The following is an 18,826-nucleotide window of genomic DNA, read 5'->3' as shown; positions in this document are numbered from 1 at the left end:
CAACCTTGGCTTTCAAAAATCGGAGACCCTACCTTTAACTTGAGCTTTCTCAGCAGGGAAAAATACCCGCGTGCGTCAAATCGGCGCTAAACTCGACGAGTTTCTTTCGCCTCGATTTATTTCAGCAGATACAGATCTAAAAATAAGCAATCACGGATCTGACCTCGTAATCATCCCATGCGCTGATTTGCATGCCGAAAAGCTGTAGGTTAGATTTAATGCGTTTGACCTGCTGACATTTCTGTGGCGATTGTAGGAAATTTTGAATATGAAAATAAATCTTCTCAGATGCTAGGAGAAAAAAAAGGCTAGTGCTTGGATGTATGAGCTTCCCCAAGACACTTTGATTAATAGCTCGTTCATCGTTGGCTGCTTAAATTTCACAATTACCAGCCTTTTAGTGCTGCATATATTATTTCGCGAAGCACAGCTTTCTGCCATCGACTCCCGTGAGGGCGCTGCTTTATGAGGCCTCGCCGTACAATGCGACACGTTCCTGAAGCCATTAGCTGCTAGAGCGGGAGTCAACTGTGTGCCAGATAATGTTTCAGGTGATGGTTTAATTACCACTGTGTTATTTCTAGTCAGGCTCAGGAAAGAAGGTCTTCGGTGGGCTATAAAATGATTCAGTAGTCGCGCACCAGTGATAACATGGTCGGCGAAGCTTTAAAGGGACGGGCGATGGGCGGAGAGATGAAAGACTCGACGCAAAGTTTAGACTTCCGGCTATTTTGCCAAGAGAAAAATTTTGAGTTTTGAAGTCCAGAGTGTTTGCAATACATCAAGGACAAAGGAAGGAGAAAAACACATATTATAAGAGAGAAATCTTTCTGACTAAATCGTGTGTAAATGGATGGATTTATTTATTTATTTATAAGCACTTTATACTAGCTCAGGGTCTCAGTGGATTTTGGGAATACTGTGCAAATTGTAGGAATACACCCAGGAATTCATTTTCAAAATAATCATTGCAACAAATTTTGTACAGCCAGTTCAACTGTTTAAGTTTAACATTTTTAACTGAATTAAAATTTCCTTGTCACAAACACAACCGTGGACAGTAGAGAAATTGCATGTAGGAGCAATAGAATCTAATGAGACTGAGTATAGAAAGAATTACAATAAATGGGGAAGTAAAACAGATAGAACAGAGAAATATATACTGTAGATCAGATTTACATGTGCGTGTATACACTGTGTATACACTCTGGCTCTCGCTTGGCCAGCATAGATCAGGAGGTTAAAAATAGATGAGTGGATTGAGGAGTCTACCTGAGAAAACATGTCTAATAGAAATACAGTTGCTCACAATGTTCTTCAGTTACAGAAAATCACAGACCATCCACTTAAAGGATTTAAGCTACATTTAGTACATTACGTACGTTTAGGTAATCCGTAATCATGAAAAAAAAATTCAGAAATCTCGTTTGTCTTGAAGCGGAAATTTGAAATTTGATTAATTTGGTCATAAGATCCACCTTTTTACAAGTACACGTGAAAAAGGATTTCTGTGCACGCATTCCATTATTAACAGCATTTTTTTTAAAGTGCACTATAAATATATATTCGCTCCAGCCATTTCACAGAGACGTGTGAAATCCAATTGCGAAATGTACCTTCCATTATTTTCAGGTTGGCTGAAAGCAGTAGCGCCAGCAACATGAAACCTGCTTCAGAAACAGGAAGTAGGTAAGGTACCACCTGAAGCTGATGATAAACAACGGATAAAGAACATTAGCAAGTGTTTCGCTAGATATTTCTGGACTAAAACCTACTGCCTGCCAGTGATGATTATACCATCGGATATTGGGCTGAAAAGCCGGCGAGCCAAATAAGCAGACGGCCGAGGAGGAACATTAAGAGGAAAGAAAGTTGTCTTCCAGATCAGCAGCAGAAGCAACTACTACTGTAGGTATAGTGCCAAATAAAATGCACCCGTACCCACACTACAGGCCTGTTCGTCTCATTATACCACACCGCCAGTGGATTTGATGCCAATGTACAAATTAGGTCAACAAAACATTGACTTTGTATCGGACACTTGAGCTGCATTAACTTGTGTTTCACCTGAAATTGACTCCACATTGTCGATCGGTAATGCACAGATAATTACAATTGCGCTTGTGAGAGCTGATTTGCATTTAGTCATCCTGTATGGCCTTGGATCTGGTACTCTTCAATCTGCAGCGATGTCTTTAAATCCCTCTAGAAACAACCCCACCACCCACCCCCTATGCGTCTATCCCCCCACACACCCACACACACAAACCTCACCAAATTAAAATGGCGATAGAATAAAAAGGTGGAGGGAAATCGTCAGGGCAATAAGAGACGGAGGTTCAGAGAAGGCCGCAGAACTGTTGCTTTAGGCTCCCTTATTTCCTGCCCATGTTCGCACCTAATTTAATTAGGTAATTATGTTACTTCCTCTCTATAACTGCCTGTAATGTCTCCTAATAGGCATTAGGATGAGTAAGCTTTGCTGTTTCAGGATTAATCATCTGCTTTCCCTGTGGTACACTGAATCAAAGGGAGGAGAAGAGGAAATTGATATCTAAGCGTTTATCCAGGTAAACTTAGACCCAGTGAGTAAATATATATTATTACCACTAAAGTCTTAAATCTGGTCATGAGGTGTTCATTCATTTTCTAACCCAAGGCACAGCTGGAATTCCAATCGCAAGTTCATGTGCATGTTGGTTTTAATGATGTAATGATTTGTATGATGATATAATTCATAGAGACTTTATTTGGTGGACCAGTTAAAAGAAATTCTGCTTTTTCTTTAAGGGTATATCACAACGTGGCATAAGAGACATGCTTGATTTATTTTTTCTTGAATAGCACACCCCATAATATTTTATTATGATTGAAATAATCTCATTATGTAGGAAGTTTGCCAAGATGGCGAATCCGTTTACAGTGTAGTCTTTGAACATTTTTCTTCATTTTCTTCATCTGTCCGTTAAAAGTTTATACCCCTTGTACTGCAGTTGTACAAGAAGGGGTACACCCTGGATGGGGTGCAAAATCATTGCAGAGGCACAAGCATTATGGACATTTTAGAGATCCCGGTCAACCAACGGTGCATGTCTTTGGACTTGGAGAAGAAACCTTTGATGCACAGGACTGAACATGCAAACTACACACACAGAGTGGGGTCAGGAATCAAACCCGCAACCCTAGAGGTGTGATTAAAATGTGTATCAAATGCGATAATCATCAAAAGTGGAAAGATTTGCTGCTTCGGTTTGCTTCAAACAAGTGAAATGTCTCCCAAATCTGTAGCACTTGACAAAATTGGGAAAAGCCTGGGTAGGATAGCAGTAAGCCATGTGCTTCCCAATGCACTGATGGCTACTTGGGTTATCCCTTGTTTACACTGCGCTCATCCTTGGAGTTACTGCCAAGAGGATTCCACAAATACATCAAAGTTGCACGGACACACAGCACTGCTCAGGGACAAATCACACCGTGGCCTCAATACGGCTTACTCAGTAAAAAAGAACCGTTTCTAATGAACTCGACATCCCGACTTTCGGTAACGTCGACTCGAACAACAACAACAACAAAAAAAAAAAAACAGGGCCCAGCACAGCAGGATTTGGCTATTTTGGCAGTTAGGCAGATGATACACAGGGTAAGCCTATTCACAAAGAGAGCAGCAGAGGAGAAACAGCCCTGTCTAACAGTTTTCAGCACTTCTGCCTTTTGGCAAGCTCTCAAGCTGGCAGCGAACGCTCTGAGACCGTCACCCATTGCACCGTGACAGCTGGTCATGAATGATTTAGAAGCGCCGTTGATGGAGGGGTCTCATCATGTTCGCACAAGTTCACTATTAATAAAAACCGCTCTCCGCGGACGAGCCGGCAGGGCATGTCTCTGCCTCGAAATATCAATGCATCAGGGAAGGCAGCAGGAGATTTCCCGGGGAATATGGTAATCGGATTTAGTTGCCGTCTTGCGGAGATTTGGATGTCAAATGAGGGTAGCGAAGGACACTGACTCATGCGCGTCTACCTAAGGATAGTCAGCGAGGATAATGCAAGCATGACAATTTACATTAAGTAAGATTTTGCCATGGAAAAGATTGTGAAGCTAATTTTGTTGATGTCGTTGGATAAAGTTAAAGTGACTAGCTATCAATCTCCTATCTACTGTATGCACATGTGATTATGATAGCTATCTGTTCAAACCATTTTCTGGTATGAATTGAGTTACATATTGTGTAGCTTCATTGTTATCTTTATGAACATTACCTAAGTGCTAGATCGGCGCCAACACAAATAAACATGAAATTATGACAATAGAGTCATGGTGGATCGACCAAAAATGTAAATACTGGCTATACAACGGTTAGTTATCAGTCGAGAGACGTTACAGAAATGCTTACATTTTGTTTAATCCTACTTTTCACTTGGCCTGTCTTTGTTCTTGGGATGTGGTAACTCAGCGGTTAAGGCTTGGACTACTGATTGGATGGTCTTGGGTTCGAATCCCAGGTCCACCAATCTGCCACTGCTGGGCCTCTGATCAAGGCCCTTAATTGCTCCGTTATATAAATTGAAATAAAAATGTAAGTCGCTCTGTATAAGAGTGTCTGCTAAATGCCAGAAATGTAAATGTTTGTCAGGGTAAAAACTCAATTCTAGCAACAGTTTTACTGAAGCGGTTAATAGATCATCGTTGGCTTTGGCAATCTGTCCATTTTCACGTTAAAGCTGAAACCGAAGAAAGGAAGTCAATTTTCCCAGCTGCACCTTTAACAAGAATGTACAAATCAATGTTAGCTATTCGATGGGCTGTCAGTCGGTGGACATATTGTGTCAGTAACTAAATATTCATTTCTACTTTATAGATCAGAGCGTTCATACTGTCGTAAGGATATCACCAATTTGGCTTGGAGATTTGTTTGGAAATAACTCATGAGTGCAAGCTTACCGAATACATTTAGGTTATACTGAATGTCATAGCCGAGGTAGTTCGGATAAGCGGTAGAAGATGAATGAATGAATGAATGAATGAATGTCATAGCCGTGTGATATCGCTTAAGCCCAATAAATGCAAAAGACTTCCAGCCATCTATTCTCACTATACTTCCAGAAGCTTGTAGGTTCAGAAGAAAGTCACATTTTCTCGCTCATTTGTTTCATTCAGTCAGGACCTGTAGACTGCTGTCATACACACCGGCATGCAGCAGCAGCCTGATTGAGGCCCCCTGACTCCAGGAACCGGTAATGAGAGACACCAGAGGACGTAGCAATGAGCTCGTTAGCAGAGCCACTAACCTGAGTGGCATAACAAAATGAACGTCTTCCTGTTTATAAATAGGCCTCTAATAGTTAGCCAGGCACTGCTGTCGCTGCTGGCACTGCTGGAGGCCTGAGCAACAAACGAGTTGTTGACGTGTAGGAAGATATGAAAAAGATATTTTCCGTTCTGTACCAAAGAACAAAACGATGTTTCTCTTGTAAGGACAAATATATGGAACAAGAAGTGTCTGCAAACCGCTACCTCCAGACCTCATGACTTGCTTGTAACATCTACAGTAATGGAGGCATCTATTTTGCTCCACACATTCATATAGATGTTTTAGGGAATCTTTTCTTTATAAAGAATTTTTAAAAAAATTTTAATTCCTTAGGTGATATTTTGTAGTGCTCATTGTGTTGTGATGGACGAAAATGATGGAAACCTCACTAATATAGACACTATATGTATGTTGACATTATGGCGACTCAGGATACAGTGTGCCGGCTAATATAGAAAATTTTCCAGCTACCCAATCCGTCCAAAGTTTGTACCACCTGAAGGGGGACACCCTGGATGTGGTGCCAAACCATCGCAGGGGCACAATCACACACACTATGGACAATTTAGAGATTCCAGTCAACCAAAAGTGCATGTCTTTGGACTAGAAGAAGAAACCAGAGTACCAGGGAGGAAACCCCTGAAGCACAGGGTGAACATGCAAACTCCACACACAGAGGGGACTTAACCCTGGGGGAGCGAGTCAAATGTGTATATAATGGGATAGTCATGAATGATTTCTGCTCCAGTTTGATTCAAACAAGTGAAATGTGGAGGAGTAACGATACGATGGATGAAATTCAACACAACTTCAGTGACACTATATGAATTTTGAATGCACTGTAGGTACCAGTACTGTACCACTATACAAAACAAACACAAGGTCCTACACAACACCATAATACCACAATGTCTATTCTAGTTATGTCCGTAATCATTTAGTAACAATTTGTAGGAAAGGGAAGTTCATATTAACACAATAATACATAGAAGGCCCACATTACAGTGAACTGTATCACAGGAAACGGTGGCTTTCAAATAACGTGACAAAAAATTCATGATAAACAATTGCAATGTAGTCTGAGGGCAGTAAAGCTTGGTTGCTTAGCAACATAACAGAAAATTTGGGCACCCTACTGTATGCCATGAACTGAAAAATGATCGCATTTGTGATCTGTAAAGATGATGGTTTTCAAGGCAGATCATAACACGGTTTGTAGCCTTTTTTTTATTCCAAAATATCAACTTTGATATTATAGATTTATCGTTTGATGACGTGGTTTTATAAAGTGCTTCGTGTGGAGTTTGTTGCTTCAGCCTGGATGATGGCACCTTTTAAAAATTTACCTTCTGTTTAAGGAGGGGGGGGGGCCTTTTGGCTGACAGCTTGTTCCAGTGCTAATTGGCAGCAGGTGCTCTAATTAATAAGATGAGATTTGAGGTGTGGGTGGAAAGAGTTACCTTCCCATAGAAAATAAACTTGCATTCTGATTACTGACGGAGGAGATATGATCATGTGAACCATAATCATCTGATCAAGACTCATTTCTGGGGAGCTGCTGTTGCTTTTCCCCCCGAAGACGTAATTGCTTGGCAAAGATCGCACCACGAGCACAGCGAGCTCTGCCGAAAACGGTGAAATAAGAGCCAGAGTAAGTGCACAGGTAGGGTGTTCATGAAGGCAGGGATGTGGTAGCCTACTGGGTAAGGTGTTGGAGTACTGATCAGAAGGTCAGAAGTTCAAATGTTCAAATCCCAGGTCCACCAAGCTGCCACTGCTGGGTCCCTGAGCAAGGCCCTTAACCCTCAATTGCTCATTTGTCACTCTGGGTGTCTGCTAAATGCCAAAAATGTAAAAGTAAGACTTGCCATGAAAGAAACCAGAAAAATTTCATAATCAAAAATGATCTGATGTTCAGCATGATATCTGGGGGCAATTTTATGGTATCTGGGGCAATTTTCTGGTACCTGGGGGCAATTTTATGGTATCTGGGGAAATTTTCTGGTACCTGGGGGCAATTTTCTGGCCTACTGGTTAAGGTGATGGACCATTGATCAGTCTTGGGGCAATTTTCTGGTATCTGGGGGCAATTTTCTGGCCTTCTGGTTAAGGTGTTGGAGTACTGATCAGAAGGTCAGAAGTTCAAATCCCAGGTCCACCAAGCTGCAACTGCTGGGTCCCTGAGCAAGGCCCTTAACCCTCAGTTGATCAGTTGTCACTCTGGATGTCTGCTAAATGCCAAAAATGTAAAAGTAAGACTTGCCATGAAAGAAACCAGAAAAATTTCATAATCCAAAATGATCTGATGTTCAGCATGACATCTGGGGACAATTTTCTGTGGAAGAATGAGAAAATAAAATAGATGTGTGAAGCAAATAAAAAACCTGCAGCAGCTCATATACACTATAAAGTATGGTGGTGGTAGCATGATAGCTTGGGGATCACTTTACTTGTGATCGTTGAGGCAACAATGATCGTGCAAGACATTTTCACGAAGAATCTCAAGGTAGTAGTTTGCTACCTGAAGCTTTAATGGGCGTTTTAACCATCAGTCTTCTCTGTGAAGTGGTGAAGTGGTGTGGCTGCATGCTTTCATTCCAAGCAAACAGGAACAAAACCTAACAGCCAATTTAAGCTCGAGATAGCCTCATCAAGCATGTGTGTTTGTCTGGAATGAAACACTGCAACCATGTTGACCCTGAAGATCTGTAGCTTAACCCTACTGAAATGCTGTGTCGTGACCTAAAGAAGGCTGTTCATGCAAGTAATCCCAGCTAGATGTATCTGTTATATACAGAGGAACGATCTGAAAGTCTGAACGTTTGGTAGAGGTTATCTGTGGGGAAATTAGGTTCTCTTACATTTCTATAAAGCTCACATCCTTTGTTTTCCTTCAGACTTTAGAGCTGTTTCACATGAATGAAGATAGGACCATATTTTCGAAATGGCAAACTTTTAAACCCGTATCTCACCATATATGAGCATATAATAGATTACACAGAATGAATCGATAACGTGTTCAAAAAGACACAAATAGGGGAAGAACTTACATCTATTTCAGGTTTAAAATCAAATATAAATATAAAGATTTGAAGCTCTATACAGACACAGGTAGTGTCCGTATACATCCCTCACGTTACATCCTTAAAGCTGTTAGAGAATGTCACATGACCAGTTTATGACAAACTTCTAACAATAATGACATTAAAGGTGAGGTGCACGATCTCTGAAAGCCAATGTTGACATTTGAAATAACCAAAACAAACACGCCGCTAAGCCAAATGGGTGTCACCCCTGTTTTGATAGCTCCGCCCACACATACATACGTAACCCAGACAACTATTATGGTGGAACCTGCTGGGGCAGCTGGCCGAGGGGATATTTTTATGAATAAATGAACTCAGTGAGTAATACTATGGTAATACAAGTGTGTTTTTGTAGTACTGTGTGTTGTACCGTGAAAGATTTAGCTCCGTTTCACGCAGAAGACGACGTTCAACACCTAGGACCCGAGGCAGAGGTAACGGCAGGTATCCGCCATGTCAATATTTCAATCGCTTTCTGCTAATGAACACTCTCTCCGTCGCATATTGACAAGACACGCCCCTTTCTACTAATGACAGACATGCGCACTGAACACTTTCTCCGCCGCATATTGATTAGACACGCCCCTTTCTGCTAATTGGCTACACGTTTGTTTTGTTTGTCGGACCGACTCAGTTTTCTGAAGCATTTTTCAAACATCGTGCACCGCACCTTTAAACATATGACATTGACAAAATTATACTAACATTTCCTGTGTTAAGTGACACTTCTTTTCTTTTTCCCTACGACTGAGTAATCTGACACAGACTTAAGATAACAAGAAAAAAAATAGATAAAAAAAATAAAAACCCCTGTAATAGTGTCGTTCAGGTATACCTGTCCTGAATGCCACAAATGTCAAACTCTATCTCATTCCAACTTCCCACCATCCCTTGCTGGATTTGCATGAGGTCCACGGGCTGGTTGTTGATGAGGATGAGCCGCATGCAGCCCTGGAAGGCCATTACAGTGTTCATACAGCCAGAGCCATTTTGAGATGGCGGACAACCTGAGAGAGAAAAAGAGAGAGACAGAGAGAAATCCTGTGTGCATTACAGTAGTAATTACAGTAAAAGATTTGTGAGTGGAGTAAATAGAACCGTTTTTTTTTTTCTTTCTGCTTCATGACTATGGGTCTCTTAGCTCCAGGCAATAACACGCTTCTGTTTTTCACTTCCAAAATTATTCATCTGGCATAATTTGCATCTGTTTTGACTGGTTTGTTGCTGGTTTGAGAAACATTCCACTCTGTGCAGACCTGCGGCCACACAGATAAGGCGATTGCCAAAACTGTAACAAAGTCCTGGAAGAATAGCAGGCTGACGGAAGGGACGGAGGAAGAAATGGAGCAGACGTGACAGGATCATTATGACCTATTTGCCTGGAGGATCCTAGAAACATAGGAAGACATCATTCTTTTTTCGTACACTTCAAAAATAACACATTATGCCCGAGTCCTCGTGTATACAGATATTTCTGAAAACATAGACCTTCAAAAAGCCACCTTTTCAATATGGAGAGAACTGCTCGTATTTTTGGGATGGGAAAAATAAATACTTTTGAAAAGACCAGCCTGTACATGATCATTGTGTGTAAAAGGTTTGTAGACCTCAAAGACCTGAGTAGGAAGCTGGTGGGTTCTAAGGTTGCCAGGTCTCAGATCAGGTCAAAAATTGCCAAAAAAGCTTTGTACATTCATTCATTCATCTTCTACCGCTTATCCAAACTACCTCGGGTCACGGGGAGCCTGTGCCTATCTCAGGCGTCATCGGGCATCAAGGCAGGATACACCCTGGACGGAGTGCCAACCCATCACAGGGCACACACACTCTCATTCACTCATGCAATCACACACTAGGGACAATTTTCCCAGAGATGCCAATCAACCTACCATGTATGTCTTTGGACCATTGGAGGAAACCGGAGTACCCAGAGGAAACCCCCAAGGCACGGGGAGAACATGCAAACTCCACACACACAAGTGTGGAGGCGGGAATCGAACCCCGACCCTGGAGGCGAACATGCTAACCACTAAGCCACCGTGCCCCCCTAGCTTTGTACATCTTGGTCTAAAGCAAGTATAATGAGACAATGTGTCTGTTTACAGAAATAGAGACTGCTCGATACCGGAAACGGCGCTCGTGGGACAAAGACAGTGTTCGTTAACATTCCACGACTAAGAAGTGCACCAGTGCCCCAGATGTGCCCATGACAGTATATCTTTACTGCAGTCTCCATGAAATAATCTTTTAATTCATTGCAAAATTTTGTACTCTTGCATTTGGAGCATGTCGATCTTTCCTAAATGAACGTTCTAGACATTTTCCGCAACAGTACTGCATCCAATCACTTATGGTTTAGACCACAATTTTAATCCATACAGATATGAATGCTTGGGATCACCAAACAGAAATCTCTTTACACATGGATGCACAGAACAGAGCAATCTCTAGTCTAAAACATTAGCAGGGAAGCTTAATATATTCACCAAGAACTCTGCATACTTAAATATCTTGTCTATTCATAACCCCTCAAATCCATTTATTTGCTCAAAGGACAACGTTTTTTTTTTTTATCACCAAAGACAGAGAATTTGAAAAGGGGCCTGAAGTAGGTCATGTGTCAAAGCTGAAACAACCCACCATCTCATCACATATCTCACGGCAGCTTCACACCAATTCGCACGTCCGGATTAGGCTGTCCTGACGTCACGGGTGCGAATCACACATGGAGATATAAATGCCAAGGAATTTTCCCACCATCGGGTGGGTCCGACCGCTTTGACTTCGCACTAAGTTTATATTTTAATGACCTGATCATCTGAAGAACTTTGTAACCTTCATAAATGGGCAGTTTTGCATTAAAGAACTATCAGTACATCAGCACATCAATCAGCACGTCTCCGAATGTCATCCTCCGGTATCGGATGCCTCGGAAACTACAGGTTTCTTGTGCTTTCCTTTCGCTCGTGTTGCGTTTCTGTCAGCACAAAGTCCCGCATCGATGTTTACGAGTGACCTGATAATCCGTTCCTGAAATAATCCCTTGTAGAAAGCAACGACGGCTCTAAGCGTTTTAAAGTCCTAGATAAACAAAGACGGCTGTTCTCAGAAAGTTCTTTAACAAAACCGAAGGCTTTGTTTTTTTAATAAGCGTTTCTGATTCATTTGATCAGGTAAAATATTCATTGCCTTCGTTAAACATAAATGACATTTCATGTCATTAACAAAGAGCTTTTCATGATTACTAGTGGGTTATGAAGGGTTATACAGTAGTAAATGTTTGCTCTACCATACATGGCATATACCGTGTTTTTTTTAAGTACTTAAACCCTTTTAAATGGCTTTATCACTGCGGCTTCAAGACTAGCCATGGACTAATCTACACACTTACGGCATTTGGCAGACACGTTTTATCTCATTTTATACAACTGAGCAATTGACGGTTAAGGGCCTTGCTGAGGGGCCCAGCAGTGTCAGCTTGGTGGACCTGGAATTTAAATTCACAACCTTCTGGTCAATACTCCAACCCCTTAACCACTTGGCTACCACATCCCATGTGTATTCACAGCTAGTAGAGTTAAGCCCACGCTCTCTTTCAAAATAGTATATAAAACTTACATCCAAGGTTCAGTGACATCCACATTATCATATTTAAAGTTTATTAGCATAAGTAAATAATACATAGACTTCGAATAGGGAAATATAATGTAGAGCTTGGGAATGTTTTTTTTCTAGCGCCGTACTGTTGATGCTTCAATGCGTTAACATGCATAATAATATTGAAATAATAAAATACAATAGCAGGTATAATAAACATAAAGATTCTTTTTTTTTTTTTTTTTTTTTTAACGAATGCCTTCTTTAAGGACTACTAAATAGTATCGTTCCTTACTGGGCTTAGGCAGGAATTTCAATAGTAAAGTAAAGACAGGAATTCTTTTTATTTATTTATTTATTTATTTAAATTTGAGTTGCCTTGCCATCATTTTTACACTTTTTTAAAATTTAGACATTTCAATGAGAACACTTTTTTCCCAACGGATGAAGATGTGGACCGAGTTAGATTTGTTTCTGAAACACACCTCTAACATAACGAATGTAATCTCTAAGGTCTGCACTCTGTGTTTGTTTCAAATTCAGAAAACAGCTTTATCGGTGTGCTTTCAGAGCGTTTTTTACATTTGTGTTGTTTGAACGTTTCAAACCATTATCACAGGGAATGTGGCAGATTGTGAGAGTTTATAGAACTTATTCTTTCGTTTCACAGTTTACGCAGGAAGGTCGGGTTTGATCTGGATCGAGTGAATGGCATTATCTAAGCTGCTGTAATGTTCCGATCAGTAGTCCAGTACCTTAAACACTAAGCCACCACTTCCTTTTGTACCTTTGGTCACTTGGTATCATACGAATCCCAGGGCCCATGCTGTCACTTCTGGGCCCCTGAACAAGGCCCTAAACCCTCAATTGCTCAGCTGTATGAATGATATAAATGTAAGTCGCTTTGGATAAGGGCGTCTGCCAAATGCTGTAAATATACACTAACTGTATGATGTCTGCTGCTTGTCACAATGTGAAAGAGAGTTCATGTTTTTTAATTATGTTGAATTAGTGTTCTTTCTGTTTGGGGGAAAAAAAAAAACCCAAAAAAAGAACATAATTTTGCCCATTAAGGATTCGGATGTGTTCCCTGCCTGTGAGTAACTCTAATGGCTTTGTGGCTTTGTCTTCATGTATTAAATATACACTAATAACATTTCTTTTACAATACATGAATACAATTATATGAAATAACAATGTCTTTTTTTATTTTTTTTTTTTTTATTTTAAGCGCACCTTTGTGCCCTAGGCTTGTAGGTAATTATGCCCCGAAACTGTGAACTTAGAATAACGGCTTGAATGGTGAAAACGGTGTTATATTGTTTCAGCGTTTTAACACCTGACATTTCCATAGACTTGCGTGAACAGCCTTCAGGGGTCCTGCTAAACCTAGAGAATTGTGCGTGTGTCTCGCATTGAATGTCTTTTAAATGTTTTAATGTTTAAATGATTTAAGGAGTGTTAACAGAGCCGTGTGGGAGTGTTAACAACTGGGAGAGCTGAGGTGTAAGTGGCAGTTGTAACTGAGTTATTAATAATAATAATAATAATAATAATAATAATAATAATAATAATAACAGGGGCTGCTGCATTCGAGTTCATCTTCAATAAATTAGAATAAAAAATTAAAATTTATTAACACTTTATTAAATGTACTACTAGTGATTAATAATTGGTTAATTAATCAATCTAGGGGGGATTTTTTGAAGTAAATATTTATTTGGATCTTTTCATTTTCTTAATAAAACCGAAACGATAAGTTTCATAACTTTCAGAGAAAAAGTAAACATTCAAGAAGTTGAAGTTGTATTATTCAAGATTCTTCCCAATCTCTTGGTCTCTATTTAAATCTAAGCGAATGCGTGATATCGATAGCGCCTTTGTACAAAAGCTTCAATTTTCCTCGTGTCTGATCTCTTCTTTTGAAGCGTGTGATCAGAAGACTTGCTGACGGATTTGACCCGAAATCAGACGGCTCAGAAGAGTCGGTGGAGTCGAGCGCACCTCGTCAATATATTGAGAAAATATTCCTTAATTGATCGTTAATTAATCATGAATCTGCAATCAACAAACAATATTTTTCTTGATTATACAGAGTTAATAAACAAAAACTTGATGAAACTTAAACTAGATCAAATATCCAATGAATTCCTAATTATTTAGGAAATTCCTTGTATTTTTATTACGCCTTCCAGAAATAATCAGATAAAAAAAATAATTCAGGCCCTTTTCAGATGCAGTTTATATGGTCAAAACCGCTGTCTGTCAGCATGATCCTTACTTTCCAGAACGTTCCTTTCAAAATCTAAACCCCAGAGCAAAGCATCATGAGACATTATGAAGAACATTTGATATTTGATAAGAATGGGGAAAAAAAAGATTCAGTATCACAAACTTATCTGATTTACACCTAAAAATACTTCCTTCCTCTTGAAAAGGGTTACAGATGATGATGTCCTGTGACGCTTACTGTGAAATGCTTTATGGCTCTGTTGACCTTTCTCTCTATTTTCTCCTGAATTTCTGAAGTTTTTCAGAGAACACTGCAGCTCTGATATTTAATGCCCCGCTGTATCGCATTAGCACTGTGTCTGTGCTGCAGTTTTACTGTCCCACACTCCACAATTCTGCTTCTTCTGAATCCTGGTTAACTGTGTCATGTAATAATGTGTTATACTAGTTAGTGCCCACATCTTGGAGGGATTTTAGTTAACACAATAAGATGCTTTTTTATTATTACATCACTTAGCTATTACCTAATGATCAGTTAGCTATTACTTGGCAATACTTTACCTAATACCTAACTAACTATTACTTAATGATGCGTTAACTCGTACGTAACTATTGCTTAGCTATAACTTAATGATGCGTTAACTAGTACGTAACTATTGCTTAGCTATAACTTAATGATGCGTTAACTAGTACGTAATTATTGCTTAGCTATAACTTAATGATGCGTTAACTAGTACGTAACTATTGCTTAGCTATAACTTAATGATGAGTTAACTAGTACGTAACTATTGCTTAGCTATAACTTAATGATGCTTTAACTAGTACGTAACTATTGCTTAGCTATAACTTAATGATGAGTTAACTAGTACGTAACTATTGCTTAGCTGTTACTTAATGATGCGTTAACTAGTACTTAACTATTGCTTTGCTATAACTTAATGATGCGTTAATTAGTACTTAACTATTGCTTAGATATAACTTAATGATGCGTTAATTAGTACTTAACTATTGCTTAGCTATAACTTAATGATGCGTTAACTAGTACTTAACTATTGCTTAGCTATTACTTAATGATGCGTTAACTAGTACTTAACTATTGCTTTGCTATTACTTAATTATGAGTTAACTAGTACTAAACTATTGCTTAGCTATTACTTAATTATGAGTTAACTAGTACTTAACTATTGCTTAGCTATTACTTAATGATGAGTTAACTAGTACTTAGCAATAAGGTACAGTAACTAGTACTTAACTGTTGCTCAGTTATTACTTAATGATTAGATAACTAGTACTAAGTATTAAGTTAGTATCATTAATTAACAGCTATGTAACAGCTAAGTTTTGTAGTAGTACTTAGCAATGAGTTAACTAATACTTAGCTATTACTTAATGATGAGTTAGCTATTTCTTAGCAATTAGTTACTTAGCTATTACTTTAAAAAATGGTAATTATTGCTTAACAGTAAGTTAACTATTACTTAACCATTGTTTGACAATTGGCTAATTATTAATTCACAATAGTTAACTAACAGCTAGCTATAGGTTAATGATTATTTAGCTATTATTTAGTTGATAAATAATGATCAGTTAGCTGTTATTTAGCAATTAGTTCAATATTTAACTATTGTTACTTAAGTAACTAAGCTATTACTTTTTGACTACTTAATAATTGTTTAACAATTAGCTAGTCATTTCTTAGTGATTAGTTATCCATTACATTACATTACTTAACTATTCCTTAACGATTACTTCTCGATGTATCACATCCTCCTTCAACGAACCGATAAACGGCTCTATTTTGGACCTTACGGTAAAATGTGCGCCTGAATTGTTTTCTTTTCGCGTCGTTTTCTTTAATAATCAAGAAATAAAAACAAAAGTGTCTCTAACGCAATGAGCATTGACAGAACAATGACACACCAAATAGCCTAGGAGCAAAGAGCCAACCATCACGAACGCTTCTCAAAAAAAACGAACAGATTTTACTCATTTCTTGTGTATCGATCGTGTGATTTCGAGCTGAGAATTCTCCAGTGACGCGTCTCACTGGCTTAAAAGGAGCATTTTAAATGTAAGGCCATCAATAAACGAAAGCCGGGACATTCGGGAGTACGGACGAGTCCATTAGCACGATCGGTTATATAAAGCCGGTCCAAAAAAGCACCTAGTTTTTTTCTCTTACCCCCAAAGTAGTAGCTGTCCCTGGGTTCCAGGAAGTCCTCCAGCTGAATGGTGGATGCTGGCTCGTTATCCAGCGTCATGATGATCTGCAGACCTCTGGTGCTCAGACTCACCGAGTGCCAGAGCCCATCGTTCACCCTTTGCCCTGCGAAGGCCGTATCATCCTTTACTATCTTAATGAAGTCTGATGTGTATCAGATAATCAGACCGACCCGATAAACAAATATCCAGCGGCTTTAAAGCAGAGCTGAAATACTGCGAGGGTAAAAAGAAATGCTACTAAAATGAAATGTGTGCAATATGATTTAATTAAGTCCAGCCATTACAAACGAAGGGCGCACGAGCTGTGTGTGGTCTCTGTGTGCCCACGGTCCCCTCTGTGCCAGCCATCTGCTTTGAGCTCAAATTTGATAACTCGTTTGGTCCTTTACTTAGACCATATTGCCATTTCCTGTTGACCGTAATTACAGAGCTCTGCATTTTGGTCAAAATTCACATGATGGTAAAAAAAAAAATAATAATAAAATGATGAGCTCCAGGAAAGGCAACAGATGGAGAGGTTATTACTAATTCTTTTTTTTTTTTTTTAAATTCTCTGTGCTTCACCGCTGGGTTGAAATATGCAGCTGTCGCTCTGTCTGTCTGTCTGTCTGTCTGTCTGTCTGTCTGTCTACGCTAATCCTGTTTGGCTAGGCTGCCATGACCATATATTTTGGACATTTATTTCAGGATGAGACTTAATACAGTGCTGCCTGGCTTTGTGAACTGACTGATAAGCATAAAGCATGTGATTTTTTTCATACCATTAAAGCAAAGCGAAGCACTATGGCAGAGATTTCGGTAGTGTTTGAGAAGGGGTTTTGAAATTAAAAAGGGTATTTATACTCCTGATCCTAGAGCAAGTATGACTGGCAAGTCCGAGAGGTTTTTTTTTCTTCTTCTTCTTTTTCTTTCAATTAGGCCGCCTCGGAGCCGGGGTGTGTGAGGTTAAGAGGAGCACGGGCGCTGTTTAATCTCACCGATGGTTTCGGTGTCAGTTGGTAGATTGTTTAATGTTAAAATCCCCCCGTGTTTGAACGTGTTCAGCCTCCACAAAGCCAGTGTCAACCAAAGTGATGGGCAATTTGCATTATTCTAATAAGCAAAGCAGCAAGTGCTAAATTTGATCTTGTTTCTTGTAATCTGAGGCTCTTTATTCTGCCTTAAAGGGGGGGAAATCTTTTGTGGAAACAGAAGGCGTTTTCCAACTGTTCTGTTCAGTTTACTGCTTAGTAATAAATACGATGCCGCAGTAATACAAACGATAAGCTGATTATAAAACGCCCTTATAATCACTTCGATCAGTTTTGTGCAGTAGAATTCATTTTTTATGGAAATAAACATGCTGTTTGAGGAAGATGTGTGAGAAAACATGAGAGTATATAAGTAAATAAGAGAATTTCAGTAAAATATGCATTAAACGACTTTATAAAGGACATAATACTGAAAATAAAACAATATAACAGAGAAATTAATTGATCATGAAGTTGTTTGCGTACCAGTAGACACTTCCAGAGTTTTAAGGTCTGAGGCATGGTGCGTGAGGCGAAGGCGGCCGCTGCTGATGCGCAGGAGCAGGTAACGCTGCTCCGGGTCCGACGCCAGTCGACTGGACAGCAGCAGGCCGTCGGGATTCCAGGTTCGGAACTGCAGCCGGACCGAAAGCCCATCCAGAGAGGGAACGGGAGCTGGAAAGGACAGGAAACTGCTGCTGGAGCTCAGGAAGGTAACGGCCACCAGCTGCGGCTCCGAGCACGAAAAGGTCACATTTCCCTGAAGCAGAAACGAAGCCAAGTCGTATGTCAGATTACACGCCAACGGAGAATGGCAAAAGGACACAGGGGCCCAAAGTCAACCTTATTTCTCTCCATGAATAATTTTAATGACGGTTTCTTCAAAGCTGCTTTCAGGTATGTTTAGTAGTTTTGTTTATACGGAAAAAAGAAAAGAAATAAAAGGCAAAAGCATTGAAGGATCGTTCATTTCTTTCATGACAATGAGAACTGTTAGATTGTTACAGACTTCACGGCCCTTATTTGTATTTCCCTTATTAACTGTGCAAAACCTCAACCAGGTAACTTTTTTGTGTTGTTTTGTGTTTAACTTTTCATTCGGCATTATGAAGGACAAAATGATGCGGAGACATACAGTAGTTTCTTACAAGGATGTCAATTAGTGTCTATTTCTAACGTTTCTAATGGATCTCAAGTGTTATGTTCCGGAGTGAAAGAAAAAAAAAACAGCTTTTTATAGGAGAAAAATTCGGTTATTTCATTACTAAACCCTGTGTACTAGTAAAATGTATTAGTTATAATTTCCAGCCCATTTGGTAAAGTGAAATCCAAATACGATGAATCATTGACAGAAGCCTGTTGAGATG

The 18,826-nt window shown here is 39.5% G+C and overlaps 1 protein-coding gene across 1 annotated transcript in view; it reads right to left on the bottom strand.

The window, feature by feature from the left end:
• Positions 1–18,826, bottom strand: part of cntnap5a (contactin associated protein family member 5a) — a 124,210-nt gene that overhangs the window by 22,955 nt on the left and 82,429 nt on the right. The window contains exons 8-10 of the mRNA XM_060875764.1: positions 17,946–18,219; positions 16,409–16,552; positions 9,233–9,404 (exon numbers count right to left, since the gene is read on the bottom strand). Of these exons, the coding sequence (XP_060731747.1) occupies positions 9,233–9,404; positions 16,409–16,552; positions 17,946–18,219 (590 nt within the window). The remainder of the gene's footprint in view (positions 1–9,232; positions 9,405–16,408; positions 16,553–17,945; positions 18,220–18,826) is intronic.

The sequence above is a fragment of the Tachysurus vachellii genome, chromosome 8, assembly GCF_030014155.1.
Source record: "Tachysurus vachellii isolate PV-2020 chromosome 8, HZAU_Pvac_v1, whole genome shotgun sequence".
Taxonomy (NCBI): Eukaryota; Metazoa; Chordata; class Actinopteri; order Siluriformes; family Bagridae; genus Tachysurus; species Tachysurus vachellii.
Note: the sequence above shows the minus strand (reverse complement) of the source record. Positions and strands in the feature narration are given on the sequence as shown.